At 46.4% G+C, this 23,803-nt stretch overlaps 1 protein-coding gene across 10 annotated transcripts in view; it reads right to left on the reverse strand.

Annotated features, from left to right (window-relative positions):
• Positions 1–23,803, reverse strand: part of ptprt (protein tyrosine phosphatase receptor type T) — a 138,434-nt gene that overhangs the window by 28,004 nt on the left and 86,627 nt on the right. For 5 of the 10 annotated variants that reach the window (XM_061688121.1, XM_061688119.1, XM_061688118.1 and 2 more), the window contains 7 exons: positions 22,452–22,484; positions 9,220–9,374; positions 7,587–7,667; positions 5,856–5,891; positions 1,677–1,769; positions 803–897; positions 177–264 (listed from right to left, as the gene is read on the reverse strand). In XM_061688121.1, coding sequence (XP_061544105.1) covers positions 177–264; positions 803–897; positions 1,677–1,769; positions 5,856–5,891; positions 7,587–7,667; positions 9,220–9,374; positions 22,452–22,484 — 581 coding nt within the window. Of the gene's footprint in view, positions 1–176; positions 265–802; positions 898–1,676; positions 1,770–5,855; positions 5,892–7,586; positions 7,668–9,219; positions 9,375–17,562; positions 17,593–22,451; positions 22,485–23,803 lie in introns of all 10 variants that reach the window. The other 5 variants (XM_061688122.1, XM_061688116.1, XM_061688123.1 and 2 more) reach the window with 3 other exon arrangements.

Consider the following 23,803-nt stretch of genomic DNA (forward strand, 5'->3'; position numbering starts at 1 on the left):
ATCCAGTTGGGCGCAACTGAGCCAACTTAGCCTAAACTGGACAATTCAAACCAAGACGGCAGACTTCTCGTGCCTTTTGGGGCCCTACCAAGTTTCATGTTGACATGTCAAACTGTCAATCACTTACACGTGATGCTAACCCTAACCCTAGAAGAAAAAAGTGAGGCAGTACTCACAAGCGATGATGTTGCCATAGCGATTCTTGTTGCGGTTCTCGTCTTTTTTGGCCGTTTCCCAGGGCGCCGTCTGTCCCTCCGCCAGAGCCTGAAGCACACGCGCGCACTAATTCACAATTCCAGTTTGAAAAGGCGTAGGTAGGAAAGCGGCGCATTCGGGGAGCACATACGGGCCGGACGCCGCCGGGATGCCGGAAAACGTGGCCTGAATATTTGCCGCGCACGACGCTAACGAATGGCACAGCAAAACCTTTTGCACTTTTCTCAACAGAAACACAGAATTTTGAAATCCTGCCCTGAAATAACTCCTTCTGTGCCTCCATGGTACTTGTTGGCAAATATTATGTACTTACTTGTATTATACAGTATATTTGGAGTATATATATATATATATATCTAGTCTTTTTTTAATGATTAGAATATTTATTTTTTTCCAAACAAGTTTCCTTTTGAATGCCCCAAAATACAACTTCATGGAAGATTACAACTACTGTTCATTCTTTTAAGATGTAAACAAATAAATTCTTGAAAGATGAAAAAGATGAAAGACAAAAACAAAACTGTTATTTTTCCGATGGATTGTCGACTCGCATCTCCCCAAATGCAACTTGCTTGTTGCCGTTCACCTCGTATTCCTCCTTGAATCCGTAGCCTTGGCCGCATTTCATCTGCGTGATGTGCTGCAGGAGGTCGGCCACGCGGATGGCCGGCTGGAACTGACCTGAGGGTCGGCACACGGACAAAAGTATAGGGACACGCCTGTCGCACTCAATGAACCAATCAGAGGTCGGACTGTAGGGAATCGTCATTGTTCATCTTATCATTTGACAAATTGGAGAATTCACCCTTTTTTTTTTAAGCTACGGTGATTTTTTTGCTCTTATTTAGTCATTTCTAACTTTAGCTCTTTAAATACAGCGGAACCTTGGTTTACAAACAATTCTCTTTACTCTCTTTAATTTTCCAAGAAGAATGACCTGAGTTGACGGCACGCCCTATTTTTGGTTCACTGCCTTGTTATTTCTTGCAACGTGTAAACCTCATTGGCTGCATGTGTCACACGCACCGCATGCATAATTGTGTTTTCGCCCTAAATTAAAAAAAAAAAAAAAAGGCAAACGTAACTTTGGTCTGCGGCCGGAACGGATGAATTGCATTTCCATTCATTCCAATGGGAAACATTACCTCGGTTTACCAACGAAGGCACTGAATGAATTAAATTGGTAAACAGAGGTTCTGCTGTTGATCAAACACATGCGGTTTACATCACAATCTAGCTTTTGGCCAACTCAAACCCATGAAAACTCACTTTGATTCCCTTTTTACTGGATGAAATCATACAATTTGGTAACATGGCTTCCATTCTAGACTCGACGCTCTAAAATTGACGATTGACTTTTTTTTTTGGTTTGCTTTTTTTAAATGTTACAGTTTTGAGGTCGGGCGCTCCTGGCACTCCGCTTTGCCCGCCGGTTTGCGAGATCGGCGCGGGCGGCGTACCGCTTTGGTAGGCGAGCTCCACCGACTCGCGCCCGCCGTACGGGAAGCTCTGCAGCGTCAGCGAGGGCTGGGCGAGCGACGGCTGGCCGCTCTCTGTCGAGCCGGTCCGGAAAGACAAAATGGCGTCAGTGTTACCGTGACGACGACAACAACAACAACCGTTCGGTACGTGTAGACAGTGGTACGGATGATACGCAGGCTTTTAAGGTTTTTAGCGTCGATGACATCTTAGAATCTTAGAATTCAAAAGATAAACCGACAACACAAAAGCCTTAAGAGGTCATGTCGGAAAAGACACAGGAAATCGGCCATTTTGCTTCGAAGCGGCCATTTCAGTGTCCTTTCGGCCACTTTGAAGGATCCGTCAAAGACAAACCTTGTCCCGAAGATTTTGTCCGATCGCGACCACATTTGGAAGCACGTAAACTGAACAGATGCCTCAGACTCAATTGCGGGAAATCGAATTGTCATTGCGTTGGGATGGTGAATGATGGCGAAGTTTGATGAGTACCCGCAAAATCAATCCAATAAATCCGCTTTTCAAAGTTGCTGTTTGACTTAACCGTGAGCTTTTTGTTTTTTCTAACTTGACCGCGCGCTATTCGACTGAAGCTTTTTTCCACTCGAGTTAACAGTGCACTATTTGCCTGAAGCTTTTCACTGTTTAACCTAATGTCACACTATTTGCCTGATGATTTTCACTCTTTAATGTAACAGTGCACTCAAGGCTGTTGATCGGGGGTCTCCATGGCAACCGCCGGGTTATTTCGCTCCTTTTGATGAGCCGGCCGTGAAATGGAGTCGGAGCAGCAGCTCCACAACACTGGCCATCTTGCAGACATCTCTCTGCCACTGTGTGCGCGTGTGTGAGCGGATTGCACCTGCCAGCGCTGATAGGTAGCATGTCTTTTTATGGCGCGCTATTTCCCAGACGCTCCTCACTCTTTATGTTAATGAGGCACTATTTGACAGACACTTCTTTGAGTTTATCTTAATGGTGCAAGAATAGGATTTCCCCCCCCCCCCCCCCCCCAATTTTTTGAAGGATAAAGAGCAAAAAAAGATGGAAAGAAGAAGAAGAAGAAGAGACAGCGAAAGGAAAGGAAAGCGGTGTGAATGTAAGGCGTAATATATAATATCAAATAGTGTATAAGCTGTGTAAGCAGAGAGTCAAGATGCGTCTCCGCCGGGCGGCCGCGCATAAAGGTTAAAAATGACTCTGCCTCAAGCCCGCTCTCACCTTCAATTACCCAGCACTGATACATTACAGCCACACAAAATGGCTGCCATTAGCTATAATCACCCTGCATTCAGCTAATGCTATGCTGAAAGAGACGGCGGGAGAATAATTGCCCATTCGGGGGGGGAAAGAAAGGGGGGAAAAAAACGCAGCATCTTCCAAAGGCAAAGATGTCCCTGGTGGAAATAACAAACCCACATCAGGCCTCAGTACTGCCGAGTAACCAAGTACAAATACTTGCATGTACTATAAATGCAGATTTTTCAAGTACTATTTTAATACTGTATTTATTTAGGATTTCTATTTTTTTTTTTTTTACATTTGATCTCAGACATTTGTACAGTGAACTCAAGTAAAAAAAAAAAAAAACTACTGCTCCATGTAGTAGTGTGTTCAAAACCACCACAAAACTTGACCTTCCACGAGCTTAATGCTAACACACAATGCAAAAAGCCACAGACGGGCCAACGAATAGCATCGACAGTTGCGCCGTTTTAAGCGACAGATATTGGAACACAAACGGTGCCTCAATACATGCAGACTGATAATTTAACAATACTCACAGGCATATATATTCTTTATGCAAAATTGTTTTTAAAAAGTCCGTTTACTGAGTCACTTACAGTAGTTGTATAAGTCTTCTTCTTACACTGCCCCCTGGTGGCCAAGTAACGCACACATTCTCACAGTAATTTACATTCTATTTATGTTACTACATTACTTTTTGGCGGCAGCGGTGGTTGACTGGTTAGCGCGTCTGCCTCCCAGTTCTGAGGACCGGGGTTCAATCCCCGGCCCCGCCTGTGTGGCGTTTGCGTGTTCTCCCCGTGCCGGCGTGGCTTTTCTCCGGGCACTCCGGTTTCCTCCCACATCCCAAAAACATGCGTGCGAGGTTCATTGAAGACTCTAAAATTGCCCGTCGGTGTGAATGTGATTGGCTGGCGACCGTTTCAGGGTGTACCCCGCCTCCTGCCCGATGATCGATGTGATAGGCTCCAGCACGCCCGCGTGAGGATAAAGCTTTAGTACAAAACGGCACAAAAAATAGTGTTGTTTTTTTTAGGGGGGAGGCTAGAAAGTTGTCAAAAAAATACTCAAGTAAAGAACAGAAACCTGAAGAATCGACTTAAGTACAGTAACCAAGTAGTTTATTTGCACTTTTTTAGCTTCCAGCACCTGTGCAAGCGGGCCTCTTGTTCTTTTCTTCTGCTCGGGTGACTTTGCACCGCGTCGCCACAGAAAACTTGCGACGGGTCGTCCTTGCAGCGACACAAAATTCTGACGAGGCATCGAGGGAAATCAATCGCGAGCGCGAGACGTGTTCTCGCATAAAAGACGCCGGCCTTCGTCCTGATCCCCGGGATTTGCACCGCATTAGCGTTAACTCCCCCCGTGGATGCGCCAAACCCTGCGCGCGTCCTGTTTGTCGCGGCGGGAAACGCTGACGTGTCCTCGCGCTTTCCCGCCGAGGAGTTGCGCCATCGTTGTGCGGCCGAGGAGGCCGAGTCGAACGCCTGACACCGGCGCAAAGACGGCCGGGCGGTTGCTGCGCGACACGCGCACGTCAACACGCACACACATGCACACTCAACAACACAACAAATACTACAGCACACGTAAACTCAGTCACAAGCCACACACTGTGCAACACACAACATAACGCATCCAAATATGCACACACCACAAAACGCACAAAAGACAACAAAACACACAGATGCAAGCACACATGCGCACAGACAAAAGAACGCTACACAAGACATACACACAAAAGTACAAATACTGACACACAAACACTCTCTCACACACAATGCAACAAAACAGCAGGGACACACACAAAAAACACAACACACAGATACACACACACACACAACACAGACACACAAAGTCACTCACAAGCCACACAACACACCACAAAACACAAGACACGCACACACAAAACAACACGTCACACACAAAACACAACATAACACACACAACAACACACCTCAAAACACATGGACACACAAACCCACACTTGTATATTCAGTAACCCCCCCCCACACACACACACACACACACACACAGCTAAATCCCAGTGCGCTCGGTCGGCATGGCGGATTTAGCCTCCCTCCTCCCTCCTCCCTCCCTCCCGACTTTGATCCCTCAATGTGCACGCGTCTTTCTCTTTCGCATATCACGACTTTGTCCTCACAGCTCAATTTTCCAGCTCCGAGTACCTGAAGTGTGTCGGAAGGTCCGAGTTTTCCCTCGGAAACCAAAACCACTTCCAACGCTCCGGGATCCGTTTGGTGTTTCATGGCGACTCGTCAGTCTGCAGTCAAGTTCCACCTAAACGTAATAACCAAAACCTCGCGCCGCAAAGTGGCGCCTTGAGATACGTCCGGACAGTACAGACGTCTCAGCTCCTCGCGGAAGATAAAGAATATATGACTGCGAGTCCTGTGATATTGAAGGTCAAAATGTATTGCTGCACCGTCAAATATCCGTTGCTTATAGTGTTTCCTGTTAGCATTAGCATTACGCTAGCCGACTAAAGGCTAAGCTATGTGTTTGTTTTAAATAAAACAATTTGTAATTCTCCGTTTTCTACGCTCGTATCTCAAGTTTGCGCTCGGAAGTCAGAGCAAAACAATCAGACCGGCGAAGGCTCGTATGCCGAAAAACCGCTACGTCGGCTCACTCGTATCTCAAAGCACCGCTGTACTCCGAATTTAGCGTCGTCCATCTGTCTCGTATACATGGTTCAAATTTGGTAATAATTGGACAAAATCTCGAGGACAAGTTTGTCTTTGAATGACGCCTGGAACTGTCCCAAATCACAGAAACAAAATGGCACCTTCAATGCTGTTTCAATTGTGGAAACACACACACACACACACACAAACACACAGAGCGTGACGTGAATGCTAATGCTAATGCTAAGGTGACTTTTGTCTCACCCAGAGATGCGGTGGCCGGTACCGACTCTTTGGACACTGGAAGACAACATCACAATAATCAATAAGCAAAACAACAAGGACCGACAGACACGCTACGCATAACTTTCCGCACCGTTGCCATGACGACCGAGGAGATGTGATTTCATCGAGCGGTTCAAAATTTCACTGGAACACGGAGTTAGTATGAATTCTTTTTTACCACCACAAGTATCAGTCTTAGCTGCTAAATTAACATTACAGTTCACGGACCATCATAAACAAAAAAGGTTTAGGGGGCCGACAGGTGAGCCTGGTGGGATCGGAAATTTTGACTTTTTATTCTTTAGTGTGTGTACATTAGTAGTTTGGTTTTCCAGGTAGAGTGTACAGAAAGTACAATTCCATAGATACAAAAATATTCATTCAAATTACCTTTTATATTTTATTATGAAATATTTAAATTGGATTATTTAGCTTTTATTTTTTTCCAAGTACAATGTGTGTTCAGAAAACAATAATAAAAAGTGAATAAATAAATAAATAAATTGATTGGGGGGTTAGATTAGGGGGTGTCGTCAATCATCGCCACCTGTGATGCCCTTTGAAACTCTTTTGTGATGAAGGAGAAAACAAATAAACTTGACTTGAAAAGAAATGGCATAACATAATTGCTTAAGTCATTTTTCAACTGTTTCCAAAAACAACACAACAATTTCAACAAACAAAGAAAAGAGTCTAGTTGCCTCAAATGAATGTTTACGGATGAACCTTAACCTGTTGATGACTGAAAATCTACATTTGATTTTTTATTGATATTGTGACAGCAAGTTAAAAACGACTTAGGCAACTATGAGGACTAACAAAATACTAAAATACAGTCAAATAAAAGAAAAATTTAAATACAACAAATAGAGCGTACACAACTGAGTTCGACACAGATGTGTATCGATCTGCCCGCCATTACATAAAATTTCCATTATAGTCAAAAACCAAAGCTAACCCCCCCCCCCCCAAAAAAAAACCCAAAAAGTTAGGGTGCTGACAGTTAATCCTGGTGGGATCCCGTCGTCCAATTTTCCAACTGGATCGACATAAAAGAAAAACACTTTTCTCCAGTGTGTGTGTGTTCATGAGTATTTTGTTTTCCCAAGTATGATTATTCAGAAACTTCAATACCCAAAATGACATAAAATCTCTCCCGTCATCTGGATGTTTTTATTACATGCAATTAGCAATTTAAAGTTTTTTTTAACATTTATATACTCAAAACATTTTTTTTCCAAGTAGAGTATGTGTTCAGAAAAAACAAATATAAAAAATTGAATGTAATTAAATATATAGTGGATCCCATCATATTTGTGGTTCGGCATCTGCAAATGAATCTATTTGCTAGATTTTTTTGTAAAAAAAAATAATATATTTTTATTTACATTTTTCGTGGCAATTATAAAGGGGCGTCGATTAATGGCATATTTTCTAACTGTAGTTGGGGTTGGTCCCTATCGCCCCACCAATAGCGGGGCTCCACTGTATTAAAAAAAAATCCAAATACTAACATTAATTGAAAAAAAAAGAAACTGTACATAACTTGTGAGTTCCAATCAGCACAGAAATAAAACGCTATGGAGGCTGAAAGGTGATCCTGGTGGGATCCCGTCATCCAATTTCCCACCAAGAATGTCTCAACAGGGAAGAAAAACACTTTTTTTCCCTCCAGTGTGTGTGTGTTTGTGTGTGCGTGCATGCGTATACCTGAGTAGTACGAATTCAGCAGGGATTTGGTCTGCAGCGTTTTGCTTCCCTGCAAGGAGAAGGAGCAGGAAGAGGGGGAGGCTGAAAGAAAAAAAGAGGAGGATGAGAAGTGAAGGTGAAGAGCAGGTGAGATGGAAAACAGCAGCAGCGGGAGGCAAGATGAGGAAGTGAGAGGATGCACAGAAAGCGCAAGAAAAGAAAATAGGCCTCAGCAAGCTCGCAGGAGAAAACATCACAGAACGCCTCGAAAGGAAAAAAAGGGAAAAAAATCAATCGTCCATAGTCAAGACAAGCGGCGAGTCTTGCTAACACTAATGGCTACAAATATTGAATTTCCAAAAGAAAAAGCGCAGAGAGCACTGAAACGCGTCACGCTTTGATCGCGGGCATAAAGACGAGTGACGACGCAACAACAACGGCAACGACGCTTTGATCGTTTTGTCTCCGAGGCCAGTGCCAAAATGCTAAAAACAAGGCTAACAACAAAGCAGCGCCGCGCTTTAGTGGGACTTCAACTGGTCTGAAAATGCAAAAGTGCATACAGACACGCAACTCCCTTGGAAACAGGTTTCAAGAAGTAACACACTTCTCTTCTCGTTCTTTCTTTTCCCCCTCTCTCTTCTCAACTAATCCTTGCCGCCTTTCAATGGCCAAGCAAGCATTCGCAAAAGGCCAGCGTGACATTTTCAGGAGAAACGTGCCCTCCTACAGTCCCCGCCAAATGTTTTAGAACGGGAAGGTCCTTTGTTTTTGTTGTATACTGAAGACATTTGGGGTTCAGATCAAAAGATGAATACGAGACAAACGTTCAGAATTCCAGCTTTTATTTCGAGGTATTTACATCGCAATGTGTTCAACAACTCAGGACAGAGGCGCTTTTGCTTGAAGGCACCCACTTTTCAAGTCAGCCAAAGTATTGGAACACGTGACCGATGGGTGCTTGGGCTTGCCGTTGAGATTGGCTGCTTAAGCTGCGGTGTAGGCAGATCAAAAGTATTGGGACACCTCGAAGTGACAAGTAAATGGAGTTTGGACAAATGTATTGGGACACCTTCACCAAGTTTGGACAAAGGCTTTGGAAGAATTTCACAGACTGGAAAGAGAAAAGAAAAGGAACATGCAGTGATGAAATGGAACAAAAAATAATGAAATTGTTTTGGTCACACTTTCTCCTTCAACGCACATTGTGCCGCTCATTCTAGTGTACACGCCTCGGCCACCTGGGGGCAGTATGGGACAGACCTACAGATGTACTGTGCACGGCGACTCAGCTCCTCTCTCGGCCTCTCTCTTAGCCGTTATTGACTAATTAATTATATGTGCCAAACCGCTGCTTGTTTTGAAGTGAGTTAAGTTCGCTGCCACCGCACAGCGCTCGAATCGCAAGTTTGCGAGGTATTTCATGTATCGAAGTCAGACCTTTGGTATCGCGACACCACTAATTGGGACGCACCTTGAATTGAAAAGTTGATGCACACAATTAGGACCGAGGACAGAACCTTGGGGGACTCTACTTTGGGACCTTTTGAGGCCATGTGTTCCAATCTTCTTGTCCAAACAGATGAAACTTAATGTTCTCACAAAATACCAGCAATTAGACGGTCCTGGCAAACAAACGAGACCGCGGACTTACTGAATCCGTTGAGGTCCTGGCTGGAGGTGGAGAAGGGGTCGTCCTTGCGCAGCGTGCTGACTTTGGCGGCGCTCTTGTCGGCTGTGTTGACCGGCCCCATCTCCCTCTGTTGGGTGGAGCTGCTCGCCGTCTCCTTGTGCTTTTTGGCTAACTTCCTGTTGATGTAAAACACACAAAACAGGACAGTGAATGAGACAGTACTCCTTCGCAAAACCTAAAATAAGAGACGCTACGTAATCCTGTATCCAAATCTAGGCTAGACTTGGCTTTGAAATTGCTAAGCGGGGAAAGGAGGGATGATGGGAACAAGAAAGAGGTAAAGATGATGAAGGGAAAGAAAAGAGCAATAGCCTGACTCTCCTTCAAAGCTCCCCTGGCAACTGAGGGTAAAAAGCTTCTCGAGTGGACAATTGTTGACCAGGTGACCACACACTGACCCCGAGAAATGGCACGGAACAACAGCAGATTGCTTGGAAACGTAATACCTCAGTCCACACAGTGGATGCAGGTTTTGACCAACTTTCACATTTCTGCATGCAGTTTTTCACCAGTGGAAATGTGCCACAATTTGCCGTTTCACGAGTAGAAAGGTTTAGAAATATGGCAGATCAAGTCAATGAGAAGAGTGGATTTCTTTAAAAAGTAAAAGCACACTCTTGACCAGGTTTCCCATTTCGCCATTAAAAGGAGAGCACGTGTCGAAGTGTCCTCAAATTTGCCAGTTTATGGACAGAAATGTCTAAAAAATTGTCGCAACTAGATAAAGACATAAAGACACTGACTCCAAGAAATGTACATCCATCCATCCATTTTCTACCGCTTTGCCGAGGTCGGGTCGCGGGGGCAGTAGGTTTAGCAGGGAAGCACAGACTTCCCTCTCCCCAGCCACTACATCCAGCTCTTCCAGGGGGATCCCGAGGCGTTCCCAGGCCAGCCGAAGGATGTAGTCTCTCCAGCGTGTCGCACCCCAGGGTCCAGAACGCCTTCTCCAGGTCCACAAAACACATGTAGACTGGTCGGGCGAACTCCCATGCACCCTCGAGGACCCTGTAGAGCTGGTCCACTGTTCCACGGTCAGGACAAAAACCACACTGCTCCTCCTGAATCTGAGATTCGACTTCCCGACGGACCCTCCTTTCCAGCACCCTTGAATAGACCTTACCCGGTAGGCTGAGGAGTGTGATCCCCCTGTGGTTGGAACACACCTTCCGGTCCCCCTTCTTAAAAAGGGGGACCACCACCCCAGTCTGCCAATTCAGAGGCACTGTCCCCGATGTCCACGCGATGTTGCAGTGGCATGTCAACCAGGACAGCTCCACAACATCCAGAGCCTTTAGGAACGCCGGGCGAATCTCATCCTCCCCTGGGGCCTTGCCACCGAGGAGCTTTTAAACCACCTCGGTGACCAGAGATAGGAGAGCCCGCCTCAGAGAACCCAGACTCTGCTTCCTCATGGGAAGGCGTGTCGGTGGAATTGAGGAGGTCTTCGAAGTATTCTCCCCACCGGCTCACAACGTCCCGAGTGGAGGTCAGCAGCGCCCCATCCCCACTATACACAGTGTTGATGGTGCACTGCTTCCCCCTCCTGAGACGCCGGATGGTGGACTAGAATTTCCTCGAAGCCGTCCGGAAGTCTCCATGGCCTCACCGAACTCCTCCCGCATCCGAGTTTTTGCTTCAGCGACCACCAAAGCTGCATTCCGCTTGGCCAGCCGGTACCCACCAGCTGCCTCAGGAGTCCCACAGGCCAAAAAGGCCCAATATGACTCTTTCAGCTTGACGGCATCCCTCACCGTTTTGGTGTCCACCAACGGGTTCTGGGATTGCGGCCAGGACAGGCACCGACCACCTTACGGCCACAGCTCCGGTCGGCCGCCTCAGCAATGGAGCCGCGGAACATGGTCCACTCGGACTCGATGTCCCCCACCTCCCCCAGGACGTGAGCAAAGTTCTGTCAGAGGTTGGAGTTGAAACTCCTTCTGACAAGGGATTCTGCCAGATGTTCCCAGCAGACCCTCACTATACGTTTGGGCCTGCCACGTCGGACCGGCATCTTCCCCCACCATCGGAGCCAACTCACCACCAGGTGGTGATCAGTTGACAGCTCCGTCCCTCTCTTCACCCGAGTGTCCGAGACATGCGGCCGCAAGTCCGATGACACGACCACAAAGTCGATCATCGAACTGCGACCTCGGGTGTCCTAGTGCCAAGTCCACGTGTGGACATAACGAACACCATGTTCTAGCATAAGAACATGGTGTTCGTCATGGACAATCCGTGCTGAGCACAGAAGTCCAATAACAGAACACCGCTCGGTTTCTGATCGGGGGGACCGTTCCTCCCAATCACTCCCACGTGAGCATTGAAGTCCCCCAGCAGAACGATGGGGTCCGCAGCGGGAGCGTTCTCCAGCACCTCCTCCAAGGACTCCAAAAAGGGTTAGTACTCTGAACTGCTGTTTGGTGCATAGGCACAAACAACACCCGAAGGCGGAGTGAGGCTACCCTCTCATCCGCAGAGGTGAACCCCCAACGTGCAGGCGCCCAGCCACCGCCTCTCACCGTGGGCAACTCCAGAGTGGAAGAGAGTCCAATCCCTCTCGAGAGGACTGGTACCAGAGCCCAAGCCGTGCGTGGAGGCGAGTCCGACTATATTTAGTCGGAACTTCTCGACCTCACACACCAGCTCGGGCTCCTTCCCTGCCAGAGAGGTGACATTGCACGTCTCGAGAGCCAGCTTCTGTAGCCGGGGATCGGATGGCCAAGGTCCCCGCCTTCGGCCACCGCCAAGCTCGCACTGCACCCGACCCCTATGGGCCCTCCCACAGGTGGTGAACCCACGGGAAGGGGGACCCCACGTTACCCTTTCGGCCCGTGCCCGGCCGGGGCCCACGGGTCCAGGCCCGGCCACCGGGCGCTCGCCTTCGAGCCCCACCTCCTAGGCCTGACTCCAGAGGGGGGCCCCGGTGACCCGCGTCCGGGCAAGGGAAAACTGAGTCCATCGTTTGTCGTCATCATAAGGGGTCTTTGAGCCGTGCTTTGTCTGGTCCCTCACCTAGGACCTGTTTGTCATGGGTGACCCTGCCAGGGGCGTGAAGCCCCAGGCAACATAGCTCCTAGGATCATTGGGACACACAAACCCCTCCACCACGATAAGGTGACGGCTTGCAGGAGGGGCCAAGAAATGTATTATTTTAAAAAGCATATACCTACAATGGGCGGCACGGTGAGCGACTGGTTAGCACATCCGCCTCACAGTTCTGAGGACCGGGTTTCAAATCCGGCCCGGCCTGTGTGGAGTTTGCATGTTCTCCCCGTGCCTGCGTGGCTTTTCTCCGGGCACTCCGGTTTCCACCCACATCCCCAAAACACGCATGCTAGGTTAATTGAAGACTCTAAACTGCCCGTGGGTGTGAATGTGAGTGTGACATTTGTTATGACCACAATTTGTATTATTTTTATTTTTTTTTAAAAGAGGTGACCTTTTTACTCATGTGGAAATTCAGAATACACATGGAAGTTCTGTTTAGTTGCCGTTTGAATTATGACCAATTTCTTCCCAGAACGCAAAAAGTTTGAGAAGCCTCGCCCACCCCCTTTGCAACGATGATGATGATGATGACTCACAAGCCTTGTTGGATTTTATATTACATTGCTTGCAATTTTCAAGACTTTAAAAAAAAATGTTTTTGCTCGTTTTACTGCATGAAAGTTTCACCCTTCAAATTCCAGTTGGTTTGCAGAATGTTTAGATTGGAAAAGAAACTGAGATATGAAATGATTATATTCTCGTACCACTTTTCGTTTCTAATTTTGCTGATAGTGCAGTCTTTCTACAGCCAGCAGAGGCAGCGTCTGCTTCTGAAATGAAAATGTAATTCTTCTCCATGGTCAGCAGAGGACATCTCTACTTCTTCAAAACGAAACTGCCTCATTCATTTTGGTCTTTGGAGTACAGTAAACTATTCAAACGCTTCTGTGCTGACGAAGTGGTACCGTTTGTTCGGTCTTTTGGTGACTCTGTGAGCTAAAAAGAATCCTGCATGTTCGAGAGCATTTTCTATTTGGGATCCAGGACTACAGAATGCCCTATCCGCGGCAATTAAAGTGGCTACCCCAGTATAAATGTTTGAATGTCGACTTCAGACTTATTTCTAAACTCTGGCATTTTGCTAAACCACACGTAGTATACAAATTGCCTCTTGCCCTGCCTTACCCCCTGACATCTGGATTTTTTTTTTTGGCCTGTTTTAATGCCGTTTCTCATCTCTCCCCCCAAACCCCCCAGGAGGCGCTGTTGCTGTGTGGATTCCACCCTGACAAGATCTGAGGGGGACCACTTTCCCGGAGGCGTTGCTATGGAGGATTCCGCGCGGACCCGGCGGGTCAGGTCCAGAGGACGGACCCGAAGCGGCGCTTCATCTCTGAACTCTTATGCCGTTTTTATTCAGATTGTACAGCACCATACTATGTGAGAAACTCAAAATCCAAGGTTTCTTCTTTTTGGGGTTTTGATCAGGAGATGTCACCGATCTTTGCCAACGGTGAGCCCGTGAACCCCTTGGAGACTCTTGTGATTACGGGCAAAACAAACTTTTTCGTAAACTAAGAATGTTACAAGAAATTGCTTCCTCGTCCCAAAAATGCCGACTGATGTCATCCGCTAGAAACTGTATACAAAGCTACAATTTTCAAGTATTGGCTCTTGAAGCCAGGTTCTTAACTGGGGTTCGTTCGGCACGGTCAAGTGTGTGCTGTGCGTGTGTCCGTTCCATTTACCGCACTCGTAGGACCGGTGACGGCCCGCTCCGCTTGGCTGTGTACCGTTTATTACAACGCATCTTTGCGAGCAATCCTTTTCGAGGATGGTAGACCTAAAAAGCAAACGAAGGAAAGCAACAGACTTTTCTGTCAATCGTCTCTGCGAGGCAACAGCAAAGGTCGCATTGATTTGCAATTAGTAAATACTGAACGATGTTTCAGTTTTGTGTGAATTGTTTTGAGTTTGAAAAACAAAAATCACATTTTATTTTTCCAAAACAGTGGGTTTGGTGAAGGCACATATGAAGCTTGCGAGGTTCTGTTTGCACCTCCACAAGGTTAAGAAGCACTCGAGAATGAAAAATATTTCCCCCAAATCATACGATTGGATTCAGTCAATAACTAGGAATTAAAATGCTAAGTGAGTTTTCATACAATTAGCCAAACGTGGCCTTGATCGAGCCAAAATATAGTATTGTTCCTTTTAGTTGGAAATGACGACATGAGACAAGAATCCCCACCTTTGGGAACTAATTGCACGAGCGCAGCTCCAAGCGAGGCGGACACAGCACGAAGCCCGGCGTGGCGCGCGTTCAGGCGCTACCGGCAAGTCGTCTCCGCCGTCCCGCCTCGCATTCATCCCGTTAATGGGCTCGTTTAAATGACAAATTCCGCGCATATTGTAAGGGGCGACGAGCGCGGCCTAATCCCTCTCCGATGAACGTCGCGTGCGCGCGGCACTTCAATAAGCGGCGAGGTGAGCTGAGTGGGCGCCGACCGCTCCGGGAATCATGGACTACTTTGTGCCCCCGGAGTGTTAATTGCCGCCGTTTGATGCGTGGATAATGATCGACGCGCAGATGTTTTTTAGGAGGCGATGATCCGAGCGCCGCGCCGCCGTTGTCTGCGAGCCAGACGAGATGAATCGAGGCCACTTGGGGGGAAGGACCCAGCCGAAACATCGCCTCTTAATTGGCGCTCGTTTGCTACATTAGCTGTCCTGAAGGCTTCGTTTGGCTAACGAGCTCCGGGTTCAAATCATCCCAACTTCGTCTTCTTTTTCTTTTGCCGTCAGAAGGATTGAGGATGAAGCCTTTTTATGCTCGGAAAGCCCAAGGTTGAGAGCGCGTTTCAACTAATTTTGAACATTTCTCCGACGGAAAGTCCCACGTGATAAAGCAGCAACATGTTACAGCTAATAATGATTCCATTTTACACATTGCATATATCAAAGTCACATTAGATCTGTGCAGAGCTGCCAATGGTGGACGCTTGACAAAAATAGATTACAGTTGTACTACAGCAAAAAGAAGTATTTGAAAACCACGAAAAGGTTTATAATTGCCTTTAGATGCCACAAAATCGCCGCAAGCACTACTTTTGTCCAAATAAATTGAAATGCTTGACAATTTAGTGGTGCTTACATGCTTCAAATTTGGCTGCAATCAGACAAAATCTCTGACAAGTTGATCATCCATCCATCCATCCATTTTCTGTAGCGCTTCTCCTCACGCGGGTCGCGGGCCTGCTGGAGCCTATCCCAGCCGACTCCGGGCGAGAGGCGGGGTACGCCCTGAACCGGTCGCCAGCCCATCGCAGGCCACATAGAAACAAACAACCATCCGCACTTACATTCACACCTGCGGGCAATTTAGAGTCTTCAATCAATCTAGCACGCATGTTTTAGGAGGAAAGCGGAGTGCCCGGAGAAAAGCCACGCAGGCACGGGGAGAACGTGCAAACTCCACAGAGGCGGGGCCGGGATTTGAACCCCGGTCCTCAGAACCGGGAGGCAGACGTGCTAACCGGTCGGCAGACGTGCCGCCTTCGTCTTCGATGTTCACGTTCAAATGTCCGCTTCAAACACAAATAGATGACTTCCTGTGTCTTTTCAGGCATGGCTTCTTGAGACTTTTTAGCGGTTCTACTCACGATAGACGTGTGTACCAAAATCCAGGCCGCTGGGTCAAACTGGGGCTGAATTTTCAAGGACCCCTCCAAAGGACCCTGGGAATTGGCCAAAATGATTGAGTGCCTGTGTGTTTTCAGGCATAGCGTCTTGAGACGTTTTAGTGGTTCTGCTCCTGATAGACGGGTCTACCAAATTTTATGACGCTAGGTCAAACTGGCTTCGGGGGCTGAATTTTGAAGACCCTTGGAAGAACCCGTGGAAGCGGCCTGAATGACTAACATGGCTGCTTCAAACCAAAATTGCAGACTTCTTGTGTCTTTTCAGGCATTGCTTCTTGAGACTTTTTTGTGGCTTGACTCTTGATAGACACGTCTACCAAATTTGATGATGCTAGGTCAAATCGGGGCGGCACGGTCAGCCTCACAGTTCTGAGGACCCGCGTTCAATCCCCGGTCCCGCCTGTGCGGAGTTTGCATGTTCTCCCCGTGCCTGCGTGGCTTTTCTCCGGGCACTCCGCTTTCCTCCCACATCCCAAAACCATGCATTCATTGGAGACTCTAAATTGCCCGTAGGTGTGACTGTGAGTGCGAATGGTTGTTTGTTTGTATGTGTCCTGCGATTGGCTGGCGACCAGTTCAGGGTGTGTCCCGCCCGATGACAGCCGGGATAGGCTCCGGCACGCCCGCCACCCGCGTGAGGAGAAGCGGCTCACAAAATGGACGGGTGGACGGGTCAAATTGGGTTAAGGGGGTGAATTTTTAAATCATTCCACCAGGTTCCGAAGAATAACAAAGACGAGGAAACGAAGCCTCACAATAATCCACCAGTTTCCGCAAATACCTTGTCAGTCAAAATCAATATGTTTCTTGCTTCAGCAGGAGAGAAATGAAAATCTTTGAGGAGGCGGAGAGTTAAATCCCCCTTAATCTCGTCACTTTGACATTTCCCGCTCGTTGATTATAATCTAGATGAGATGCGGGCGCTGTTCGGAAAATGTACGTTTGATTGGATTACGAAGTCCAGCCACGGGGCGTGCCGCAGGTTAGCCGCCGCGTTGTCTTGTTTTGATTTCAGGGAGCGTGACGGGGGACCTCCAAACGCGGGGCCGCCTGAAAATATCCCGAAGCCGAGCCCGCCCGAAACGCGAGACCCCCGTCCGGGCGGCTCGAGGCCGAAACCGAACGAACGTCGGTGCTCCCGTCGCAAGGTGGCGGGCAGACGCAGACCACGGGTAACGCGCGTGCCAGCGCCTGGAAAATGGTGACCGATAAGAAGAAGAAGAAGAAACAAGAAAGAAACAAGATCCCAAAGGATTCTGATGGTCTGTCTTGGACAGAAGTATTGGGACGCATTCAGTCAATCAAACTGGAAAAAAAAAAAATGGAGTTGCTCCCTCCTTTGTCAGAAAATATAGTTTCATGTCAAAATATTGCCACAACCACTTTCCGAGCCAAATATATTCATATTGTCTCATTTTGAGCATTTCTGTGAGCAACTACTCCATCCTCATTTTACATATTTGGTGAGCCCACATAGCATTTGAATGGAAAATATTGTATTTCCACAGGAAAATACAACTTAACCATCGTCCTTTGCAAGACAATATGTAGCATTTTTGGGGGGATTATGGCAAAATATTTTCATGTGTTTGATGATGATGCGTTTACTTACAGGTAATAAGAGTAGGAATACGCGTGTCTTCTGAAGCGTGGTGAAGGTGAAGGTCGATGATGAGCAAAGAAGAAGACAAGCGACAACCCAGAAAAAGGACAAACACAACCAATCAATTGATTAGTGCATGCTGGGAAACGCAGATTTGGGATTTCATGAAATTAAAATTGTAGTTGTTGTTGTTGTCAGAAGGAGTATTTCGCCCTGCTTTTTTATTATTTGTTGTTTGATTATTTTCTCAATGCGGTGATGAAAAGATTTCGGATGAGTTAAAACAAATAAATGTTTGGGGTAAATTTTACCCACAATTTCAAGGTATATTTTTAAACTAGATGTGTCGTGACACATGGGCATGTAACATGGCAATAATATCAAATGATTCTTTATTAAATAGGAACTTTAATCCTCTTAATTGTAGTGTTATTTGTATTACAACTATATAATATACAATTAGAGTTTTACTTTTTATGTTGTATTTGTTTTTCAAATATTTTTACGACAAGTTATCCTTTCAAAAGGTTATATTAGTACTTTCTAAACAACACGCATGTGGACTCAAAGAAGGTGCTGGAATAAAAACAACGTTTATTGGAAACGTGTCTAAAATACAATTTAGTTCTTATTGAGTGTTTCTTTTTTTGAGTGTTGTTCTTGCGTTTTCTTTCTCCGGTAAAGATTTTTTTCAGTCAAGATGTGCGGCCATCAAAAAGAAAAAAAGACATGTTGATGTTTTTTTTTTTTTTGCGTCACCCGCCGAGAGCAAAGAAAGAAAAAAGAAGAAGAGAGGAGCTCGAAGAACAAAGAAAGAAGAGAAGATGAAAGGCGAAATGAACGTCTGCCGCGACGACACCTCGGGTTCCGGGATCGATACCCGCATTCCCGAGCCACGCACGCACGCAAGCACGCACGCACGCACACGCACTACCGTGTCGCTCACTCTACCGCTTTAGTAACAGCAAAATAGATTTGCTTCACTTTGGTTACTGGTTGAGACAAAAAGCATGTTTTGGGGCCGTGACATCAACATACGAGGTTGTATTAACAAATAATTACAGTTCGGTAAAGTTTCAGTTGAGGTACGACTTGCATCGAGTGATTTGTAAGTTTCAAGGGAAAAACAGACCAACAAGTTTTGGGGGCCGATTCGTCAACATACAAGGTTGTATTGACACTTTCGGAAATTGCTCGTCAAGACTTTTAATATGAGAATTGACTTGGATGAAGTGATTTGTAAGTTTAATAGATGGTAGAAACCGGTGAACTGTTCAAGGCAAAAAAAACGGATAAACACGTTTTTCGGCCATTTTGTCAACGTACAAGATTGTTTTGGAAAAAAATGACACAGTTGTCAAGACCTTTCATTTAAGTTAGGACTCAAATGTTGTGTCAAGTGATTTTGGGACGATTTGTGAGTTTAGGTTGGGGACATTGTCAAGAAAAAGAAATTGTTTGCCGTGATTATGCTATCATACAAGATCCCATTTAAAAAAACAAAAAAAAAACAATGACAGTTGTGGAAAACTGTTGTTAAGTTACTTGTGTTATGACTTGCATGGGTTGGGATTTGTGAGTTTAAGCGGTAGAAAGGACATTTTCAAGCAAAAACACACTTTTTTTCCTATGACGGTGTTGGATCGGAAAAAATGATGACGCTTTTGAAATGTGTTGGTCACGCCATTTCATTTGCGTCAAGCTGATAGGCGGCTTTAAAAAGCGGCACATTTTGAGTTTTTAGGTGACCACGTCCCCATAGACAGTGGCATTCACAACAAAAAACCAAAATAACGACACATGGAGAGCTTCGATTTGAGGTGTGACTCCATATCGTAGCGATTTGTCAGTTTAAGAAGCAAGCAAAAAACAAGCCAGAAAAAGAAGTTCACAGAAGAATGACAGTTCTGGAAAGTCCTCGGCAAGGCTGTGAATCGGCTGTATCGCTTAAAGGCGTTTGTCACAAATGGAATTTTGACCTTGTTACTGGCAAATTAAGACTTCAGAAGACATCCTGCAGTTTCAGATCAATTGCCACGCCCCTAAAATGGTCCACTTACTTCATGTCCGCCAAGTTCGGAGACGACGCGATAAAGATTGTGTGACAATGTGTGTGGGTGACACATTTAACCTCGCTATGACCTTGACTTATGCCCTAGACGTTTCTATTCGGACCCGACCAAAGCTAATAAACCCCAAAACCCACGTGGGGAATACGTCGCGTTTGGGCGCTGATCGGTGCGCGCTGGAGAGTGAGCCGCGCGTCGTATCGCGCCTTCGCACTTCTCGACGCTCTTATTTTGCCAGCCCGACCGCCGCCGCTCCTCTTCGCTGACATTCAGCGGGAAGCTTTTTAACGCGCCCGCTCTGCCGACATCCTCCTCGTGATGTTAATAAAGTGCAGGGCGCCCCGAGCTCCGCCGTAAAAGCTGCACATGTTAAAAGTGGCCATCAATATTAATACGGAGCAGGAAAAACACTCCGCCGGCGTGTGCGAAACAAAGACAAAGAGGCACATTGGATGGCACGGGCAGGAAGCGCTTGCTGAGCTCGTCCTCAACGCACACGGCACCCGAAACCCTTTTACAAGATCGTAATTAAGCAGTCGAGAATGCAATTAGAATACAGAAGAATAAAAAACGGCAACGCTGACTGGAATTGCTAAAATGTCTCCATTATTTGCACATCCCAAAAATGATTGATTTCCATAGCACAACAATGTGAAGAATACTTTCCAAAGGATCTTGATTGAGCTGAACATTTTAAATCTGTAGTTTGAAGTTTCAACCGGTTGAGAAATCCGGAAAGACGGTCAAATTGTAAAAGATTGACAAGAATTTGTCGAATTTTGAAATGGGGGGGGGGGGGGCGAAAAATGCCATTCTGTGGAAATTGGGAACTTTTTAAAATAGGAGAAATATTTCCCAAGATGTACTAAATGAAACTAACTGAACCTTTCGGAGTTGGAATGATTTGAATCGAAATGTGGAAGGTTTAAGTCAGTTTGTTAAAGGTCTGCATTATTTGGGGAATTTATGTATGGCAAATATGGAATTTCCTGAAAATTGAGACTTGTTGGACCATCCCAAATAGTAGCCCGGATGTCCTGAATTAACTCAGCAGTTTGAAGTTGGAATAGTTTGAATGGATTGAGAAATCTGCAGAGGCAGTACATTTGTAAAACGAAAGACGTCTTTATTGAACATGGAAGGCTTGAAATAAGTTGAGAAATGTGGAAGGGTACGTTGAATCTGTCAAGTTTCTTGATTCATTTGGGAATGTTGTCTTGGAAAATGTGAAATTCTGCACATTTGGGGAAATGGTGAAATGCAAACCCCCCCCCCCGAATTCCCACACGGCGTGGAAATCCGGCCTCTACCAGTGAAATACGGCAGCAGCGGCAGCGGCAGCAGCGTTGTGCGCTTTGTTGTTTTGAACGACAGCAGCCGCGTAGGAGGGAAGGTTTCATTTGGCGAGATATTAGCGCATATTCATGTGACCATTTTTGAAATTGGCACGAGTGCAGTTGAAGCTGCTTTTTCCTCAATATAGCAGGCATCGGGCCCGTTTTGTTTCATATCAATATGAGCATATAGAATTCATATTTACTCGTGCGGAGCTGCTGACTATTGTTGCTGACTTGCGTTCAAATGCGAAGTGACGTAACAGGATTACGTATCGGATTACTCGCAGTGTGCAGTTGGCGAGCGCAACCTCAAATACGGTTTTGGGAATCTTGAATCAATGCTGCAGAATATCGTCGGCGACTTTTTCATGAACTTTTGCTGGGGGGGGGGGGATTTTGTGCGTGTCCGCCACGTCACTGCTGTAAAACTGGAACTTCTTTATTGCGTTCCCAATAAAGGCTGATTTCTCTTCTCTTTTCTAGTGAATCGTTTTCGTGTGTGCGGGCAGAAAGGCCTGACACTGACAAGTTGTCTTTCAGGTGACCATACAGTAGGGTCATGCTGTAAATAGGTTCAGGGGCTTAATATTAAAAAAACAACAACCTCAAAATCAAGCCCAAAATGCCTGCTTCAAACCAAAATGATGGCGCAATCACTATCCCGCTATATTGCGCTTCACGCTTCACGGTCACGCTATTCACTCATTCATCTTCCGTTCCGCCTCTCCTCGCGCGGGTCGCGGGCGCGCTGCAGCCTATCCCAGCTATCTTCGGCCAATCGCGGGGCACGTACAAACAAACGACCATTCACACCTACGGCCAATTTAGAGTCTTCAATGAACCCACGTGCATGTTTTTGGGATGCGGGAGGAAAGCGCAGTACCCGGAGAAAAGCCACGCAGGCACGGGGACAACATGCAAACTCCACACAAGCGGGCCCGGGATTCGAACCCCGGTCCTCAGAACTGTGAGGCGGATGTGCTCACCAGCCGCCCACCGCTTTTTTGTGATTCATTTTTGCCATTTTTTTTATCAATTGCTCTCTTTCTCTCAATATATTCAGTGTTTAAAAGTGTGTTTGAAGACAATTTGAAGTTAAAAAAAAAATAATAATAATGTTTTCATATTTCTCTAGGAATTTCTGGATCTCGGATTGTTTTTTTTTTTTCCACTTACGGTGGAAGTGAAACTGGAACGTAACTGGAACGTTCTGGAACGTAACCCCCGCGATGGAGAAATGAATTGGTTGACTCTTCATGGGGAACTTAGATATGGTGGAATTGGGGAAAATAGCAAAATCCTGTCAAAAACAAGCACATTTCATGTTCGTACAGTTGCACATTGAGCCCTGAAGGAATTGTGAATGGAACACAAGCGTGTTTTCTGAGAAGATGAATTCAGGGCAAACGAGACAAAGAAAGAAAAGCGAAGAAAGGAGGAGGAAGATTAAGAGGAGGAGAAGAGGCGATGCGGAGAAGCAAACATACGATACCCCACGCTCAGCGTTCTCCACGTGTGAATCTCTCTATCGGAGCAACAAGTGCGCGAAGGCGGGGACGGGAAGGGGCGGAGCCAAAACCAGGAAGCAGGATGGAGAGAGACATAAAAGGGCGAGAGAGGTCAATCACAGTTGGCGGAGGTTTTTTTGGGGGGGAAATTATTATTCATGAAATAACAGTCACTTTATGTGGCCACGTTGACTTCTGAAGATGTGGCGTTGATTGTTTTTGGCGTACAGGCTGCTACAGTAGCGACGTATCTGCATATATCAGATATATCTGCGTATCACATTTCATACTTGCCACACACAAAACCGACGACTATTTGGCAAAGTTGACATCGGTATATTTATGTTTCTTTTCATTGATCGATTGTTTTCGCCATCTGCATGTAGTATTTACGATTTATGTACGGTCGCCACATTTAGCGCTGCTGGGTTACATCTGTGTGGATTTTCCTCCAAATTATTCTTTTATTTTATTATGACAGATTATTTGTTATTTGCGTTCAGCCGCTGCTGACAATTCGCTTGTGTTTGTTTATCCGCGGTGCCTTTTTCTTCACGGCCGGTTTAGCTTTCGTTTTTTTACAGTCCGAGTTTCCAGTTGTGCGGCCTCGTCGTAGTACCACGTCGTGCCACAACATGCCGGGCGGTACTGAGCGATTAAGAGCCAGAACAAGAGGCAGAGAAGGTCCCCTACTAATCGGAGAGTTAGGTTGCACTGTATAGATTGGTTGAACATTTTGGTGTTGAACTATTATGTTTAATATTGCTGTAAAACAGCGTGTCATCCATCCATCCATCCGTTTTGTGAGCCGCTTCCCCTCCAAGCCTAAGCCAGCTATCTTCGGGCGGGCGGCGGGGTACGCCCCGAACGGGTTGCCAGCCAATCGGCGGGCACATGCAAACAAACAACCATTGGCACTCACATGCGCGCCTACGGGCAATTTAGAGTCTCCAATTCATGCGTGTTTTTGGGATGTGGGAGGAAAGCGGAGTGCCCGGAGAAAAGCCGCGCGGGCACGGGGAGAACATGCAAACCCCGCGTGGGCGGGGCCGGGGATCGAACCCCGGTCCTCAGAGCTGTGAGGCGGACGCTCTAACCGGTCGTCCACCGTGCCATATTAAGTTTAAATGTGTTTCAAAACGATTTCAAAATGTGTTGCCGCATTGTGTGCGTTTACAGTATTTTTCTGAGCCTCAGGGTCGGAAAGGTTGAAATAAGTGTTTTCCATCAGAGAGCACACGTCACATCGATCATGTTTCTCAGGCAGCGTGTATTATTTATAGACGGAGGTCTCCGGACCCTCAGGCGCAACTTCCCGGACCCCCCGGGTGCCCAC

This window comes from Phycodurus eques, chromosome 10 (genome assembly GCF_024500275.1).
Source record: "Phycodurus eques isolate BA_2022a chromosome 10, UOR_Pequ_1.1, whole genome shotgun sequence".
NCBI classification, from domain to species: Eukaryota; Metazoa; Chordata; class Actinopteri; order Syngnathiformes; family Syngnathidae; genus Phycodurus; species Phycodurus eques.